A 17,970-nucleotide genomic window follows, 5' to 3' on the forward strand; every position below is an offset into this window, starting at 1 on the left:
GTCGTTTGGTAATAATGTACAGTATCTTCATTGGAGACAAAAAACGATATATTGCAGCAATTTAAGGGTATCAACTAGTTACATTGCGCAACAATGTTGCAAGGAAGTGGGTTCACTAGGGGATGCACACATACTAGCCATTAGGTCCTCCTCCCCCAATTGACAGGATTCCGTGGCTCCTCCCTGACGAGATTATCCCATCGCCGTGTATCACGTCTGGACAGGCACCCTCGGCAAAACAGCAGTACGTTTTCTCTTTTCCCACCGGAGCTTCAAGCGCAGGATAGCCAAACATCCCGAACACAGACAGCCATGGCAGAAAACGCCGATTTGGATAACCACCGAATTAAGAGCTTCAAAAATAAGGGGCGCGATGTCGAGGTGAGAATCTAGCTAGGCTAACGTTAGCTGGCTGGCTAACTAGCCGTTAGCAACGAGTGGTTGCGAACACTCGGGGTTACCTAGTTCTCAATTCGGTTTGGTTGCTGTAGTATTCATTGTCCGTCCGTGTTGAAGTTATCTTTTTCTATAATGTGTCGCCGATTATGATATCATCCACATTCACTAACTAACTAAAGTGTATCATGCGGAGCGGGCGCGGCTTCGCAAGGCCTGCTAGTTAGCCAGGAAAGTTGCTAACTCTGTGCTTGCTAGCAGCTAGCTAGGTTGTGAGGAACATATTTTTTTAAATGAACTATTCTGACATCAACTAAACTAAATGAAAGTAATGGTTATAATTGGTAAAAGGCACCAGACAACTAACTATCTTGATGTTGGTCATGACATTTGATATTTCGAGTTGGCAAGTCAGTCACTGTAACTTAACTGAGATAGATACGCTTACCAGCTAACCAAACCAGCTAATTATAGCTAGTTGTATGTGTCAAAATGGGCGGATGATGCACATTAGCTGTTACAAAACAACTAGCACAACTCAACTTCCACGGCTGCAACAGTTGAGATTCGGCGTTATTAATCAGTTTATAATAATATACCCAGCTAACTAACTCATACGTGAATAAACAGCTTGCAATTCAATGTCCCAGTGACCGCAGGGTGGGTGTTTAACAAATAGTGAGTTAGAGCAGTTACCACCATAGCACATCTGGAACTAAAGCTAATGATGCTACTGTCACCATGCTGATTCCATACCCCTCCAGAGTGGCGCAGCGGTCTAAGGCACTGCCTCTCAGTGCTAGAGGCGTCACGACAGACCTTGGTTCGATTCCAGGCTGTATCACAACCTGCCGTGTTTGGAGACTCATAGGTCGGTGCACGATTGGCGGGGTAGGCAGTCTTTTGTAAATAAGAATTTGTTCTTAACTGACTTGCCTATTTAAATAAAGGTACAATTAAAACCTCATACTCGATGATTAGGGACACATTTAATTCAAAGGGACATGCCATTTCCCTTGTATCTGTATAGATCACACATCCTTAACATAAATATTCCACTTTTGGGACGACATAACATGTTGACTATCCCATATTCTTATGTATTAGAAACACAGTAATCTCGGATGGAGGTCATGATGGATTACTGTCCATCTGGTATGTGCTATATTGAGCGAAGAGGAAACAGAAGTGCGGCATGGTTGTTTTGGGGCCAAGTGCCAGTGTGACTTGCACATGTCTGACGACCCACCAGCCCTGCTGATAAGCTTGCAGCAGCTAAGCCAAGAATACGAAATGGATCACTTGTTGTCAGAGATGAAAGGCCTTGTCCAGATACAGCCCCTATCCTTTAGGCACAGTAACCTATCAGATCTATAGAAGTGCCCCAGGGCAACACACTCACCCTGCTCCTATAGTGCTGAATTCTACTGCATCAGAGAGGACACGCACAGCATCTTCAGTGAGATTTAGGCTGTGTTTAGACTTCAAGGAATGTTAAAAGGATACAGAAAATGTATCCCTTTCACAAGTTCTGACCTACACCACCACAGAGGGCCACAGTGACTGCTGTGTATGACGTTGATATAATACAATAATAATCCCAACATATAACAGGATACTCCACAATCAACATTGGCTATGCAGAATAAGTAGTATTCAAATGTAAAGAAAGGTTGAAGACCTCTGGTGTGTTCTCCAGGAGCTGAGGCAGTCTTCCCTCTCTCAGGAAGTCGCCCTCTTGTCCCAGCATGGAATGAGTGTCCCAGAGAAATGCTTGGAATTCCATAGATTTGATCGATCGTTGTTGAGTTTCAGAGGTCTCTGACTTCCTCCTCCCAGCTGGCCAGCTGAGCCACTCTCAGGCTTTCTCTCATGGCTGATTCACTATCCTCCCTAAACACAGTTCCCACAAAAGGCAGTGTTGACAAAACATTGTGTTCCGTCTTCAATAGATGGAGTGTTTCAAACACATACGGAACCACATCTGTTTTTACTGCAACCTTGAGTTAGGGTGTCAGATCAGGGGCAGGGTTTTGCCAGCAGCAGGGGGTCACACCTTTGATTTGGTGGATAAATGTAAACAGAATCATTGCTTGCATGAGGGAGGTTACACAGCGTTAGTAATATGAACCAGGATGCCCCGACTGGCAATCAAGTTAACATGATCCTCTGCCGCCAGTTGCCAACATGCAGCAGTACATTTGTAATCTAAAGCCCAGTCTGTAAACAAAATGGAGCCAGTTCCAATTGACTAACATTGCATGGGGTTTGTTTGAGTGTATGGGCTGTCTTTTTAATGCTCCAGTAGTTAGGCTCATCTCTGACTGTGCTCCTCTCTCTCTTACAGACTATGCGAAGACATCGCAATGAAGTGACAGTGGAGCTGAGAAAGGTGAGCCTCAGCATTTCTATTGACTGTTTATAGTTCAGTTGCATCCAGTGGACTAACCCATTAGCCTACTTCTTCTCCTCCCCACACTGAAATTAGACAGGCTAAATCTCCACACTATCCTCTTGAGTTTCACCCTTCACCTCCCACCCTACCACACCTCTCTGGTCTCTGTTTGTGTCCTGGCCCACTCCACAGATGCCTTTCCAGCTCTGCTGTGTCTGTCATGTACCTCTTATTTTGGTATGCGTGGCACAACTGTACATTTAATTGATACATGCAGGCCCTTTTCCAGCCTGTTAAGTCTCTCTGGGACTTGGATGTTAGGTGGAAGCAGGGTTATAGAATTAATTCACCTTTATTTTGACGGGAAATGTTGCAGTCTCCCAATTGGCCGAGACAGAGCAGCCTGGTCCACCCCCTGCCCCTTATGGGCTGTTCTATCTGTGGATTCATTTAGTTTCTAAATAGGTGTGTGTGAGGAACCCCCCCCCCCTCTTATGCTCAGGTTGTTGTTGAAGAGTCAGGATGCCTTGGCTGTATTTAGGTCATCCCTCTCTCGCTCTCCCACCCTGTCAGAGAGGCCAGACTGGTCTTACCCCTCAGCCTTGGGGAGGGTTTCCCTCTCCTGGCCTGCGGAAGAGCAGAGCTCTGGCCAGGGGCCATTAAGTAGGTTCGTCAGACACACAGGCTTGTCTTGGACGTATATAGCAGCTGCTCTGGGTAGAACCATGACCATTCCTCTGGATGTATAACTCTACAGCAGCTGCTCTGGGTAGAACCATGACCATTCCTCTGGATGTATAACTATGACTCTCTAGAACCATGACCATTCTCTGGATGTAGAACCATGACTATTAGAGGGGATGGTGCCAAACTGAACTTAGATCAGCATCTGTGGGGGGGGACTCATTCCATTGGAATATGACTCTGAGCTGAGATGATACAATGAAAATGATTGACACCTTAGTGTCTTTGCACTAAGGCCCCAACATGTCCTGAATGCGGCTTACAGAAGTGTTTCAGGAAGTCTGAGCTGACCAGCAGTTTTGTAGAAACATATCCAGTAGGCCTGTATGATTTGACAACAAGTGTGAGAGAACTTCAGTTTTTTTCTGCTAAAAAGCCATGTCCTACCCTTACAGAAGAGCAAACCACTAATGTAGGATGAGTGACACAGCAGTTCTCTCACATAGCAGTATGTGTGCTGCAGAAGAGACCCGTCTGTGCAGAGATGGATGCATTCCTCCCTCGTGCTATCTGCCACTAACATCACTGGGAGGTTATGGGAGCAGTCTTAGCCTGTAGGAGTCAAGCAGGGAATCTATTCCCTCGCCGTGTGGGTGAATGTTTCTAATAGCATTCACTCCTATATTCCTTCTAGGATTTTCAACACTTAAAAAAAATATATTTATTTTTTCCCCCCAGAACAAACGAGATGAGCACCTTCTGAAGAAGAGGAACGTTCCACAGGAGGAGAGCCTGGAAGACTCAGACATAGACTCTGACTTTAAAGGGGTGAGTCAGTCCTCATTCTCTCTCACACTACGACTTGAAGTTCAGGAATGACAGGGATATGTTTCCTAGCTCTAACCTTGCACCATGTAAACGTGTAGCTACAGCAAATCTCACAACTCTAGTTTTTTGTTTTGCAGCAAAATGTAACACTGGAAGCCATCTTACAGGTAAGCCTGCATTCTGTCAGTGTTGTTGAGACCCATCCTGTACATACACCTTGAGCTGTTGGAGCTAACCTCGTGTTCTCGCTCTCCTTCCTGTCAGAATGCTGTCAGTGACAACGGACTCATCCAGCTCAGTGCCGTGCAGGCAGCCAGAAAACTCCTGTCCAGTGACAGAAACCCCCCCATCGACGACTTGATTAAGTCCGGCATCCTGCCCATCCTGGTCAAATGCCTGGAGAGGGACGACAAGTAAGTCTGCTTTATGGGGGGGAGGAAGAGACTGTATGGGTCATGGGGCACATTTGCCCTGGAAGAGTAATTCAAAGATGGGGGCGGCAAATTGCCCCTGTGTTAATTCTGTGTGATGCCCCCATTCAAAAGTTGGAGAAGTGCGAAAGGAGAGAAGGCTGAAAACCGGAGCGTGAATGAGTGGGTAGACTAGCCCCGTATGTGTCAGACTGCTCTCTCTCCATTCTCTCTCTCTCCATTGTCTCTCTCTACATTCTCTGTCATGCTCTGGGGCTACTGGTGTGCCCTCCCTCTCCTCCGCATGGCTGGGCTGATGTGAACACTGTAGCAGGCTGCAGACAGACGGATAGGAGAGAAAGTGTGTGTTCTGCTCTGCTGCACTAGTGCTGCCCCACAGCTGACAGCTCTATCTCTTCAGTGATGGGGGTGGGGAGCGATTAGGGGGGACTCCCCTGGACATGGACTGGTGGGTGGGATGAGACTGGGGGGCAGGGCTTAATGTGCAGGGTGGGGTGTCACGCTTGGACAGGCACAGGGCTGCTGGAGACATGGGGGGGATGTATGTGTTGTGTAGAAAGGGGAGGTTGGGTGATGGAGGCAGGAGCTTTGAGGCAACGATAGATAGATATATATATATATACACACACACTACCGTTCAGAAGTTTGGGGTCACTTAGAAATATACTTGTTTTAAAAGAAAAGCACATTTTTTTGTCCATTAAAATGGCATCAAATTGATCAGAAATATAGTGTAGACATTGTTAATGTTGTAAATGACTATTGTAGCTGGAAATGGCAGATGTTTAATATAATATTTACATGGGCGTACAGAGGCCCATTATCAGCAACCATCACTCCTGTGTTCCAATTGCACGTTGTGTTAGCTAAACTTGGATTATCACTTTAAAAGTCTAATTGATCATTAAAAAAAACTTTTGCAATTGTTAGCACAGCTGAAAACTGTTGTTTTGATTAAAGAAGCAATTACAACTGGCCTTCTTTAGACTAGGTGAGTATCTGGAGCATCAGCATTTGTGGGTTTGATTTACAGGCCCAAACTGGCCAGAAACAAAGAACTTTCTTCTGAAACTTGTCAGTCTGTTCTTGTTCTGAGAAAAGAAGGCTATTCCATGCGAGAAATTGCCAAGAAACTGAAGATCTCATATAACGCTGTGTACTACTCCCGTCACAGAACAGAGCAAACTGTCTCTAACCAGAATATAAAGAGGAGTGGGAGGCCCCGGGTCACAACTGAGCAAGAGGACAAGTACGTTCGTGTCTAGTTTGAGAAACAGACTCCTCACAAGTCCTCAACTGGCAGCTTCATTAAATAGTACCCACAAAACACCAGTCTCAACGTCAACAGTGAAGAGGCGACTCCGGGATACTGGCCTTTATGTGCTTTTTCAGCTTCTGTTTGTCTCTTCATATAGCTAGGCTCATTTACTCTCTCCTCTTCCCCAGTCCCTCTCTCCAGTTTGAGGCTGCCTGGGCGTTGACCAACATAGCATCAGGGACGTCACAACAGACTCAAGCTGTGGTCAAATCTAGTAAGTAGTTTCTAGTTCTTCTGTGGCCCAGTTTCAAACTGACCCATCAGGCATACATAATGGACTGGTCTATTTGAGCCAATCTATCCATCTGGTTCCTGGTATAGAAACACCTGCTCTCAACTGTCTTCCCCATCTCTCTGTCTCTTGTCTGCCAGACCCTCACTCTACCTCTGTCTAACTTATGTCTCTTTCTCTACCTGTCTCTAACTGATGTCTCTGTCTGTTGTCTACAATGTTGTCTAACATATGGGTCTGCCTTTCTCTCTACATGTCCAGATGCTGTGCCTCTATTCCTGCGGCTGCTACAATCTCCTCACCAGAACGTATGTGAACAGGCCGTGTGGGCGCTAGGCAACATCATCGGTGAGTGATGGCTCACACACATGCATACACACACACACACTGGCCGATGCCAGTCAATGACACCTGTGTTCTTCCCGTGCAGGCGATGGACCGCAGTGCAGGGATTACGTAATCTCCTTGGGCGTGGTCAAGCCCCTGCTGTCGTTTATTAACCCCTCCATCCCCATCACCTTCCTCCGCAACGTCACCTGGGTCATCGTCAACCTCTGCCGCAACAAGGACCCACCGCCCCCCATGGAGACAGTACAGGAGGTAAGACAGACATTCAATCTAACTGAATTTCGTTGATATCCAATTACGATCTTGTCTCATCGCTGCAACGGGCTCGGGAGAGGCGAAGGTCATGTCATGCGTCCTCCGAAACATGACCCGCCAAACCGCGCTTCTTAACACCTGCCCGTTTAACCCGGAAGCCAGCTGCACCAATGTGTTGGAGGAAACACCGTCCAGCTGACGACCGAAGTCAGCCTGCAGGCGCCCGGCCCGCCACGAGTCGCTTTAGCGCGATGATCCAAGTAAAGCCCCCCCGGCCAAACCCTCCCCTAACCCTGACGACACTGGGCCAATTGTGCGCCGCCCTAAGGGACTCCTGGTCACGGCCGGTTGTGACACAGCCTGGAATTGAACCCGGGTCTGTAGTGATTTTTTAAAATTGTTTTATTTTATTTCACCTTTATTTAACCAGGTAGGCAAGTTGAGAACAAGTTCTCATTTACAATTGCGACCTGGCCAAGATAAAGCAAAGCAGTTCGACACATACAACGACACAGAGTTACACATGGAGTAAAACAAACATACAGTCAATAATACAGTATAAACAAGTCTATATACGATGTGAGCAAATGAGGTGAGAAGGGAGGTAAAGGCAAAAAAGGCCATGGTGGCAAAGTAAATACAATATAGCAAGTAAAACACTGGAATGGTGGTTTTGCAATGGAAGAATGTGCAAAGTAGAAATAAAAATAATGGGGTGCAAAGGAGCAAAATAAATAAATTAATTAAATACAGTTGGGAAAGAGGTAGTTGTTTGGGCTAAATTATAGGTGGGCTATGTACAGGTGCAGTAATCTGTAAGATGCTCTGACAGTTGGTGCTTAAAGCTAGTGAGGGAGATAAGTGTTTCCAGTTTCAGAGATTTTTGTAGTTCGTTCCAGTCATTGGCAGCAGAGAACTGGAAGGAGAGGCGGCCAAAGAAAGAATTGGTTTTGGGGGTGACTAGAGAGATATACCTGCTGGAGCGTCTGCTACAGGTGGGAGATGCTATGGTGACCAGCGAGCTGAGATAAGGGGGGACTTTACCTAGCAGGGTCTTGTGATGCCTAAAGCACTGCGATGCTGCGCCACTCGGGAGGCCAATCTGACTGATTTTATGATCTTCACATAGATATTTGTGTCGTCAATATAAGCTGAACCCTTTGCCCAACAGCTCTGGCTGTGTTCCATGTGTTTGGCTCTGAGGACAATCAGACGATGGGGGGTTTGATTAGGGAAAGTGGTCTGGGACTTTGGGTGCTGCCTAGCATTCTGCTTCCCTGTTCCCAACCATCTAGCCTGGTCCTGGAGGTCTGCAGTGTCTGCCTGCTGAAACAGAAAACACCCTGGGTCCTGTCTGTTGATCTACTCAATAGTCGCTTCATTGTAGGCCTCCAATCATTATGCCTGACTCTTCTCTCCTCTCCTCCTCTTCCAGATTCTACCTGCTCTCTGTGTATTGATATACCACACTGATATAAATGTAAGTATCACCCTACTATCACAACAGCAAAGCTAGTTGCTTTACCATTCCCTATGGAAATTCCCTGGTTCTAACTCCGTCCTCTCTCTGTGGTCAGATCCTAGTGGATACAGTGTGGGCCTTGTCCTATCTCACAGACGGAGGGAACGAACAGATCCAGATGGTCATCGACTCGGGGGTTGTCCCCTTCCTCGTCCCCCTGCTCAGCCACCAAGAGGTCAAAGTTCAGGTATGTTTGCTTCCTTTCCCCTGATTGGAAGTAGGATTAGGGCTGTTACTGTGACCGTATTACCGCCACATCAATGGTCATGAGTCATGTCCACAGTCAAATGCCACGTGACCGTTTAGTCAGGGTAACTAGGCTTCTATAGCTTTGATGCTGATGCTGATGGTCATGAGTCATGTCCACAGTCAAATACCACGTGACCGTTTAGTCAGGGTAACTAGGCTTCTATAGCTTTGATGCTGATGGTCATGAGTCATGTCCACAGTCAAATACCACGTGACCGTTTAGTCAGGGTAACTAGGCTTCTATAGCTTTGATGCTGCTGCTGATGGTCATGAGTCATGTCCACAGTCAAATACCACGTGACCGTTTAGTCAGGGTAACTAGGCTTCTATAGCTCTGATGCTGATGGTCATGAGTCATGTCCACAGTCAAATACCACGTGACCGTTTAGTCAGGGTAACTAGGCTTCTATAGCTTTGATGCTGCTGCTGATGGTCATGAGTCATGTCCACAGTCAAATGCCACGTGACCGTTTAGTCAGGGTAACTAGGCTTCTATAGCTCTGATGCTGCTGCTGATGGTCATGAGTCATGTCCGCAGTCAAATGCCACGTGACCGTTTAGTCAGGGTAACTAGGCTTCTATAGCTTTGATGCTGCTGCTGATGGTCATGAGTCATGTCCACAGTCAAATACCACGTGACCGTTTAGTCAGGGTAACTAGGCTTCTATAGCTTTGATGCTGCTGCTGATGGTCATGAGTCATGTCCACAGTCAAATGCCACGTGACCGTTTAGTCAGGGTAACTAGGCTTCTATAGCTTTGATGCTGCTGCTGATGGTCATGAGTCATGTCCACAGTCAAATACCACGTGACCGTTTAGTCAGGGTAACTAGGCTTCTATAGCTTTGATGCTGCTGCTGACGGTCATTAGTAGCCTACCAAACTTGCTAAATGCCTGGTACTCAGCACAGTGTTTTCCTGCTAATTGATTGCATTTTGGAACCTTCATGCTTATTGCCGTGTGCGCGTTGCTGCACTTATGTGATGAAATAGCCTAATAGTTGATCAACATTTTAAGCTAAATGCTCTGATCTGTTGCATCAGCCTCATTTTGATGCGAGTGGTTGTATTAATTTGGGCTTTATCGCATTCCACAATGGTCCCAGAGTATGTTTAGAGTAATTATTTATTTCACAGGACAAGCGGACCAACAGAATAGGTACATTTTTGTACTATGGGAGATAGTAGATTGACATACGCTAGTGCTTTTGATGTTCGTTAGACCTACTCATCTTGTTGGCTGATGAAAAGTAGGCTAAATGTGGACAGTTATAACATAAGAGCGATGCGCATGTGTCGGTCTTCACTTGTAGCCTACTTCTTAGCAGAGATGCCTGTGAGAAGGACCTGATCACGTGACGGGCATCGCCTAATTATTAAGAATTGAAATATGAGAGAACCACGTGAGAGGTGCTTTGGAGCACGGCAGCCGGGAGAAAGGAATTATAATTATTATATTCAGCCCAACGGCCACTTTAGTGGCAAAAGGCATAGATTTTTTTTAGGGGATTAAGGGGATGCCGCTGGGAAATTTGAGGCATGTTGAGAATATTATCAAGTGCTTGTCAACTTGTGAATGAGAGACTGATGGTGTGCAGCCTGCACCAGAAACGGTGCTCATGTCATTCATGAGACTTTATTCAAATCATCATTAGTCACATCATGCAGCCTTACAATGTATTAAAAATGAAAACATTCCCAATGTTGGTGTATCAACTAAAGTTGCATAAATAACTCAATTAAACATATATAGGAGTACACAGAATAGTCGCATTTGCAAACTTCTTAAATTGTTTGGAGAAAATATCCTTTATTTAATTTTGCTATGTGCAGTTGTATTCTTCATACTATAAAATAATGCCATGGAATTCTAAGTAAATCTTGTCTGCTAAACTAGTGTAGCCCACAGCCATATGGCATAGCCAGGTCAGGACCTATCATAAGGAAACTCGGTATGCTATTCTGTTCTTCTGAAATAGACTACATTTTCTTTAGAGCTGTCTAAAATAAATATTGGATTTATTGTGAGGGTGTAGGCTATATTACATGGATTTATTGTGAGGGTGTAGGCTATATTACATGGATTTATTGTGAAGGTGTAGGCTATATTACATGGATTTATTGTGAAGGTGTAGGCTATATTACATGGATTTATTGTGAAGGTGTAGGCTATATTACATGGATTTATTGTGAAGGTGTAGGCTATATTACATGGATTTATTGTGAAGGTGTAGGCTATATTACATGGATTTATTGTGAGGGTGTAGGCTATATTACATGGATTTATTGTGAAGGTGTAGGCTATATTACATGGATTTATTGTGAGGGTGTAGGCTATATTACATGGATTTATTGTGAAGGTGTAGGCTATATTACATGGATTTATTGTGAAGGTGTAGGCTATATTACATGGATTTATTGTGAGGGTGTAGGCTATATTACATGGATTTATTGTGAGGGTGTAGGCTATATTACATGGATTTATTGTGAGGGTGTAGGCTATATTACATGGATTTATTGTGAGGGTGTAGGCTATATTACATGGATTTATTGTGAGGGTGTAGGCTATATTACATGGATTTATTGTGAGGTGTAGGCTATATTACATGGATTTATTGTGAGGGTGTGGCTATATTACATGGATTTATTGTGAAGGTGTATGCTATATTACATGGATTTATTGTGAGGGTGTAGGCTATATTACATGGATTTATTGTGAGGGTGTAGGCTATATTACATGGATTTATTGTGAGGGTGTAGGCTATATTACATGGATTTATTGTGAGGGTGTAGGCTATATTACATGGATTTATTGTGAGGGTGTAGGCTATATTACATGGATTTATTGTGAGGGTGTAGGCTATATTACATGGATTTATTGTGAGGGTGTAGGCTATATTACATGGATTTATTGTGAGGGTGTAGGCTATATTACATGGATTTATTGTGAAGGTGTAGGCTATATTACATGGATTTATTGTGAGGGTGTAGGCTATATTACATGGATTTATTGTGAGGGTGTAGGCTATATTACATGGATTTATTGTGAGGGTGTAGGCTATATTACATGGATTTATTGTGAGGGTGTAGGCTATATTACATGGATTTATTGTGAAGGTGTATGCTATATTACATGGATTTATTGTGAGGGTGTAGGCTATATTACATGGATTTATTGTGAGGGTGTAGGCTATATTACATGGATTTATTGTGAGGAGGGTGTAGGCTATATTACATGGATTTATTGTGAGGGTGTAGGCTATATTACATGGATTTATTGTGAGGGTGTAGGCTATATTACATGGATTTATTGTGAGGGTGTAGGCTATATTACATGGATTTATTGTGAGGGTGTAGGCTATATTACATGGATTTATTGTGAGGGTGTAGGCTATATTACATGGATTTATTGTGAGGGTGTAGGCTATATTACATGGATTTATTGTGAGGGTGTAGGCTATATTACATGGATTTATTGTGAGGGTGTAGGCTATATTACATGGATTTATTGTGAGGGTGTAGGCTATATTACATGGATTTATTGTGAGGGTGTAGGCTATATTACATGGATTTATTGTGAGGGTGTAGGCTATATTACATGGATTTATTGTGAGGGTGTAGGCTATATTACATGGATTTATTTATATTACATGTTTATTGAAGGTGTATGCTATATTACATGGATTTATTGTGAGGGTGTAGGCTATATTACATGGATTTATTGTGAGGGTGTAGGCTATATTACATGGATTTATTGTGAGGGTGTAGGCTATATTACATGGATTTATTGTGAGGGTGTAGGCTATATTACATGGATTTATTGTGAGGGTGTAGGCTATATTACATGGATTTATTGTGAGGGTGTAGGCTATATTACATGGATTTATTGTGAGGGTGTAGGCTATATTACATGGATTTATTGTGAGGGTGTAGGCTATATTACATGGATTTATTAGATGTTCCTACGGTCTGCATCAGTGACTTGTAGGCTGTGTGGAAGCCAGGAGATGCTAAACGTGTTTATGTTAACTGTCAATTACCGTGTGAATGACAGTTTATTTGCTTGACAATCACCGGCTGACAAGATTTCATGACCGTCACATCCCTAAGTAGGGTGAAGTCACCCCTACTCTGATCTAAGATCCGTTTCCAGTTTTCCCTCTAATGGTTGAGGTTAGGCTTGTGGGAAGGGTAATATACCTGGAACTTACTGTACGGAATGTGTGACTTCCTGTGACGTCATTAACCACCTATGATGTCATATCCTGTAGACTGCAGCTCTGAGGGCAGTGGGGAACATTGTGACGGGGACAGACGAGCAGACGCAGGTGGTGCTCAACTGTGACGTCCTCTCGCACTTCCCCAACCTGCTCACACACCCCAAGGAGAAGATCAACAAGGTAACAGGCACACTTTTAGATGCTATTTGGTGGCATATGTTTGTTTTGCTGTAATTAAGTCCTGTAGCGTTGAAATGGGATGGACCCCAGTGTCGTTTATTTCCAACAGTATCTATACCTCTGTGTAACGGTCTCAGTCGTACTCATGTGGTCCATGGTGTGCGTGTCTGTGGGTTTCTCTCAGCTGAATGGCTTCCTGTGTGTGTGTGTATCCCTCCCGCCCACTAGGAGGCCGTGTGGTTCCTGTCCAACATCACAGCAGGCAACCAGCAGCAGGTGCAGGCCGTCATCGACGCTGGCCTGCTGCCCATGATCATCCACCAGCTGGCTAAGGTGAGTCGCTGAGCCCTTGTGTAGCCCTACGAAGCATTATGTAGCCCCTATGTTCTTGTGGAGATCTGTAGGGAACACTACCCTAACCACTGACAACCTCTCTCTGTGTTTGTCTGCAGGGAGACTTTGGCACACAGAAGGAGGCAGCCTGGGCCATCAGCAACTTGACAATAAGTGGAAGAAAAGATCAGGTATGTTCTACCAGGGCTGTTTCTATCAATACCCAATCCATACAGTGTTGCATTTTGTATGGTCCTGATTGGCTGGTGAAGTTTACCCATCTGTAGGCAAAGCAAGGCCCTGATAGGCTGATCTGCTATGTTCTACCCGACCCTATAGGTGGAGTACCTGGTGCAGCAGAATGTGGTTCCTCCGTTCTGCAGCCTGCTGTCTGTGAAGGACTCCCAGGTGGTTCAGGTGGTCCTAGACGGCCTCAAGAACGTCCTCATCATGGCCGGGGATGAGGCCAGCACCATCGCTGAGATCATAGAGGAGTGTGGAGGTCAGTGTGTGTGTTAGAGGGGGGAGTGCTCGTGTGTCAGTTCACCATGTTGCCATTGTATGACAGTGTAGTGTTGCTATTGTGAAGCACACATTCTAGATTGATTCACTGCGATGGACTTTCATGCTAATTTCTCTCTGCCCATTAGGTCTAGAGAAGATCGAGAACCTTCAGCAGCATGAAAACGAGGATATCTACAAACTAGCCTTCGAGATCATCGACCAGTACTTCTCAGGAGACGATGTGAGTACCTCTGCTCTGACAGAAGCCCTACAGTTTGCACACCGTTAGAACCCAGCGCTGTCCTGACAGTGCTGTGCTGGGTGTAGGATGTGTGCTACAGAAACGCAGGGCCTTTTTCCTCCGCTTCCTCTGTCAATGGGGTAAGACGGAGGAATCGGCTATAGGCCTTGCTACAAATTTCTATATAAAATCGAATGAAAAATGTACCTATGTTTTGTGTAGTGACAGTGAATCTAGTCTCCACTCTGTGTTTGTTCATCTATGGCACCACCCTGATCCATTTATTTTCCTTCTCTCTTTTTAGATTGATGAGGATCCCAGCTTGATCCCCGAAGCCACTCAGGGCGGAACATTCAACTTTGACCCCGCCACCAACCTGCAAGCAAAGGAGTTCAAGTTTTAAAGGCAAACGGCCACCTAGTAGGTCTAACTCTCAAGCTGCTCTGAACCCTCCAGTCACCTCCTTCCCAACATCAATCACTGACTCACTAACAACAACAGTTCAAGCACTGAAGGAAGGATCATTGTTATCCATCTCTTTTCAAGCATCTCACAGCGATGCTTATAAATGTTCCAGAAAGAGAAAACGCCTCGTCCGTCATTCCTGCAGTTGCCAAAAAGTTGCTATTATCCTCTCTTACTCAGACACGTTCACACACACATAAGACACTGAAGAGACTGAAGTCATCTGTGTGCATGGACCAATGATCTTGTTCTACCAATCATATCAGCAAAGAAGAGGAATGGTCTCATTTAAAGGCGTGCTCTTCTCTGGAGTCTGGTCTCATGGTCTGGGATCAGAGCACGTTGGACACAGCGACTGAAGACACTCAACCTCCGAGTTAATTGACTCTTTTGAGGAGTACGGACAGCATCTAGGCTGTCCTTTGTTAAACATTCTAATTGATGACCTCATCAAAGGGCTGTTAATTATTCAGTCCTCATTGAACTACAGTTTTTTTTGGAACAGAACCCTGAGAATGAATGCTCTCAACCCCCTTCTCAGAGGGTAGAGAAGTGAGCAGTTGACATATTCCCAATTGGACTGAACAGATTTCAACAACCACCCACCACTATAATATTTTTCCTTTTAGTTGTGAAATCATCATGAAAAACAATGGATTTACAGTACAAAAAATATATATTTAAAATTATGCAACAGGGAAATTCTGAAATTAATAACAAGGAAGACTTTGTAGCATTGATCTATGGATGGCTTGCTGATGGACAGGTTTTTGGGTTGAAAGGAGAGGGAAGGGGAGTTGAGTTGAGCTGGAACCAAACACACCTCTCCTCAGAACCTCTAAACTGGGTTTTGGATCAGTCCCTCTTACCAGGTTCTATCCTCTGAATGAGAAACCCCTCAACAACAAATAAGCCTTAAAACCAGGCTTCAACTGGGCGTTTCCAAAAGACATCCATCTCCTCTTGCAGGGGAGACATATCGTCGGACATTGAATTTAATGACTCAAGAATTTGAGGAAATATTTTGGATAGATATATTGGTAGAGGGACAGAGAAAGACGATGTAACACTGATTTCATCTGTGTAGATTCCACATCTGCAGTTTCTATTCAGTCTTATGCACACTTCAGTCACCCCTCCCTCTGCTTACTGTGTGTGGAAAGCAATGTTTGCTTCGATAAGTCAAAGCTATGGTTGCATTGCAATGGTCCATTGACCATACAGTTCCATATTTGTCTCTTCTATGTGCTACATCTAATTCTACAATTTAAGAGTATTTCCCCAACTGTCTGAAGTTTGGTCTGTACAAAGCAGCTGCATTTTGCCAGTCATCCATCGATCGGTTCACTTTGCGAGGCTGTAAATGTTTTTACAGTTGAAAGATTAACAGGGAAGTTTTGTTTTTAAACGTGTAACGTGATCGATGACTTGATTGAAAATTCTCTTGTGAACTGGACTTTTGTCTTGATTTCCCTCCAGCATTTATTTGTGAAGGGACTGGAAAAAACAAAAATTACATTTGGACTAATGTAGTTATGTTTTGGCTGCTAACTACTGAGAAGGAATGGGGATTATTTCAGGGGAGCGGCCCACGCCTTTTTGGACTAGCCATTCACAACCGATGAACAAAGTCTAGCTGGTGTACAGTCATTGATCTAGATTCTAGAGACATAGAATGAGAGCCACTTTAAAGAATGGAATTTTTGTCTTGTATCAGCAACTGATACAAGCTTATGCTTTTGGGCAAGATTTTTACTTGCTAACGAAACATGTACTAAAGACGAAAAAGCAACAGATAGCATTTTGGCCTCTGTCTTACTTTTTATACATTTTAGAATCCATATCTCTTTAAGGTGGCTCACAATGTTCCTTTCAACTCTTGTGCATATTAAAGAAAATGAGTTGAAATCCATTTAGCCGTTTGGTCTCTTGTGTTTTTTCACTAGGTTAACTGAGAACCATGGCAAATGCACACGGTTTATTTGGATCCCCATTTAGTTTTTGCAGAAGCAGCAGCTACTCTTCCTGGGGTCTACAAAACTGATAGACAAGGGCAGTCGCAACAATGTACACTGCTCAAAAACATAAAGGGAACACTAAAATAACACATCCTAGATCTGAATGAATGAAATATTCTTATTAAATACTTTTTTCTTTACATAGTTGAATGTGCTGACAAAATCACACAAATTATCAATGGAAATCAAATGTATCAACCCATGGAGGTCTGGATTTGGAGTCACACTCAAAATTAAAGTGGAAAACCACAACTTTGATGTAATGTCCTTAAAACAAGTCAAAATGAGGCGCCGTAGTGTGTGGCCTCCACGTGCCTGTATGACCTCCCTACAACACCTGGGCATGCTCCTGATGAGGTGGCGGATGGTCTCCTGAGGGATCTCCTCCCAGACCTGGACTAAAGCATCCGCCAACCTCTGGACAGTCTGTGGTGCAATGTGGCATTGGTGGATGGAGCGGGTCATGATGTCCCAGATGTGCTCAATTGGATTCAGATCTGGGGAACGGGCGGGCCAGTCCATAGCATCAATGCCTTACTCTTGCAGGAACTGCTGACACACTCCAGCCATGAGGTCTAGCATTGTCTTGCATTAGAAGGAACCCAGGGCCAACCACACCAGCATATGGTCTCACAAGGGGTCTGACCGTTTGAGCAGACACATGCCCTCCTACGGCCTCCTCCACGTCTCCTGATGTACTGGCCTATCTCCTGGTAGCGTCTCCATGCTCTGGACACTACGCTGACAGACACAGCAAACCTTCTTGCCACAGCTCGCATTGATGTGCCATCCTGGATGAGCTGCACTACCTGAGCCACTTGTGTGGGTTGTAGACTCCTTCTCATGCTACCACTAGAGTGAAAGCACCGCCAGCATTCAAAAGTGACCAAAACATCAGCCAGGAAGTGTAGGAACTGAGAAGTGGTCTGTGGTTATCACCTGCAGAACCACTCCTTTATTGGGGGTGTCTTGCTAATTGCCTATAATTTCCACCTGTTGTCTATTCCATTTGCACAACAGCATGTGACGTTTGTCAATCAGTGTTGATTCCTAAGTGGACAGTTTGATTTCACAGAAGTGTGATTGACTTGGAGTTACATTGTGTTGTTTAAGTGTTCCCTTTATTTCTTTGAGCAGTGTATAATGTATAATGCCAGTGGTGGAAGAAGTACATAATTGTCATACTTGAGTAAAAGTAAAGATACCTTAATAGAAAATGACTCAAGTAAAGTGAAAGTCACCCAGTAAAATAATACTTGAGTAAAAGTATGGGTAAAAAGTATACATTTCAAATTCCTTTATAAACCAGACAGCACCATTTTCTTGTTTTTTTAAATTTATTTACAGATAGC

At 44.2% G+C, this 17,970-nt stretch overlaps 1 protein-coding gene across 2 annotated transcripts; it reads left to right on the forward strand.

Moving 5' to 3' along the window:
* Positions 1–152: 152 nt before the first annotated feature.
* LOC115132249 (importin subunit alpha-4) lies at positions 153–16,512 on the forward strand. 2 transcript variants are annotated; one of them, XM_029664706.2, is made up of 16 exons: positions 153–381; positions 2,744–2,788; positions 4,214–4,303; positions 4,441–4,470; positions 4,568–4,716; positions 6,181–6,266; positions 6,546–6,632; positions 6,715–6,884; positions 8,323–8,367; positions 8,465–8,596; positions 12,929–13,057; positions 13,286–13,390; positions 13,510–13,581; positions 13,730–13,892; positions 14,041–14,135; positions 14,440–16,512. In XM_029664706.2, exons 1-16 carry the CDS (start codon positions 313–315, stop codon positions 14,536–14,538), a joined length of 1,566 nt encoding a protein of 521 aa, XP_029520566.1. In that variant the 5' UTR covers positions 153–312; the 3' UTR covers positions 14,539–16,512. The 2 variants fall into 2 exon arrangements, with proteins under 2 accessions (XP_029520566.1, XP_029520558.1); XM_029664698.2 differs by having other exon boundaries at positions 155–381; positions 6,540–6,632.
* The last annotated feature ends 1,458 nt before the right edge of the window (positions 16,513–17,970 follow it).

This window comes from Oncorhynchus nerka, linkage group LG2 (assembly GCF_034236695.1).
Source record: "Oncorhynchus nerka isolate Pitt River linkage group LG2, Oner_Uvic_2.0, whole genome shotgun sequence".
Classification (NCBI taxonomy): domain Eukaryota; kingdom Metazoa; phylum Chordata; class Actinopteri; order Salmoniformes; family Salmonidae; genus Oncorhynchus; species Oncorhynchus nerka.

What these genes read in the sequence shown, in the direction of transcription:
- LOC115132249 (XM_029664698.2), top strand. Translation starts at nt 313, where the DNA reads ATGGCAGAAAACGCCGATTTGGATAACCACCGAATTAAGAGCTTCAAA. An exon ending in TAGACTCTGACTTTAAAGGG is followed by an intron (nt 4,304 to 4,440) that starts GTGAGTCAGTCC and finishes TTTGTTTTGCAG; the next exon opens with CAAAATGTAACACTGGAAGC. An exon ending in ACCAAGAGGTCAAAGTTCAG is followed by an intron (nt 8,597 to 12,928) that starts GTATGTTTGCTT and finishes CATATCCTGTAG; the next exon opens with ACTGCAGCTCTGAGGGCAGT.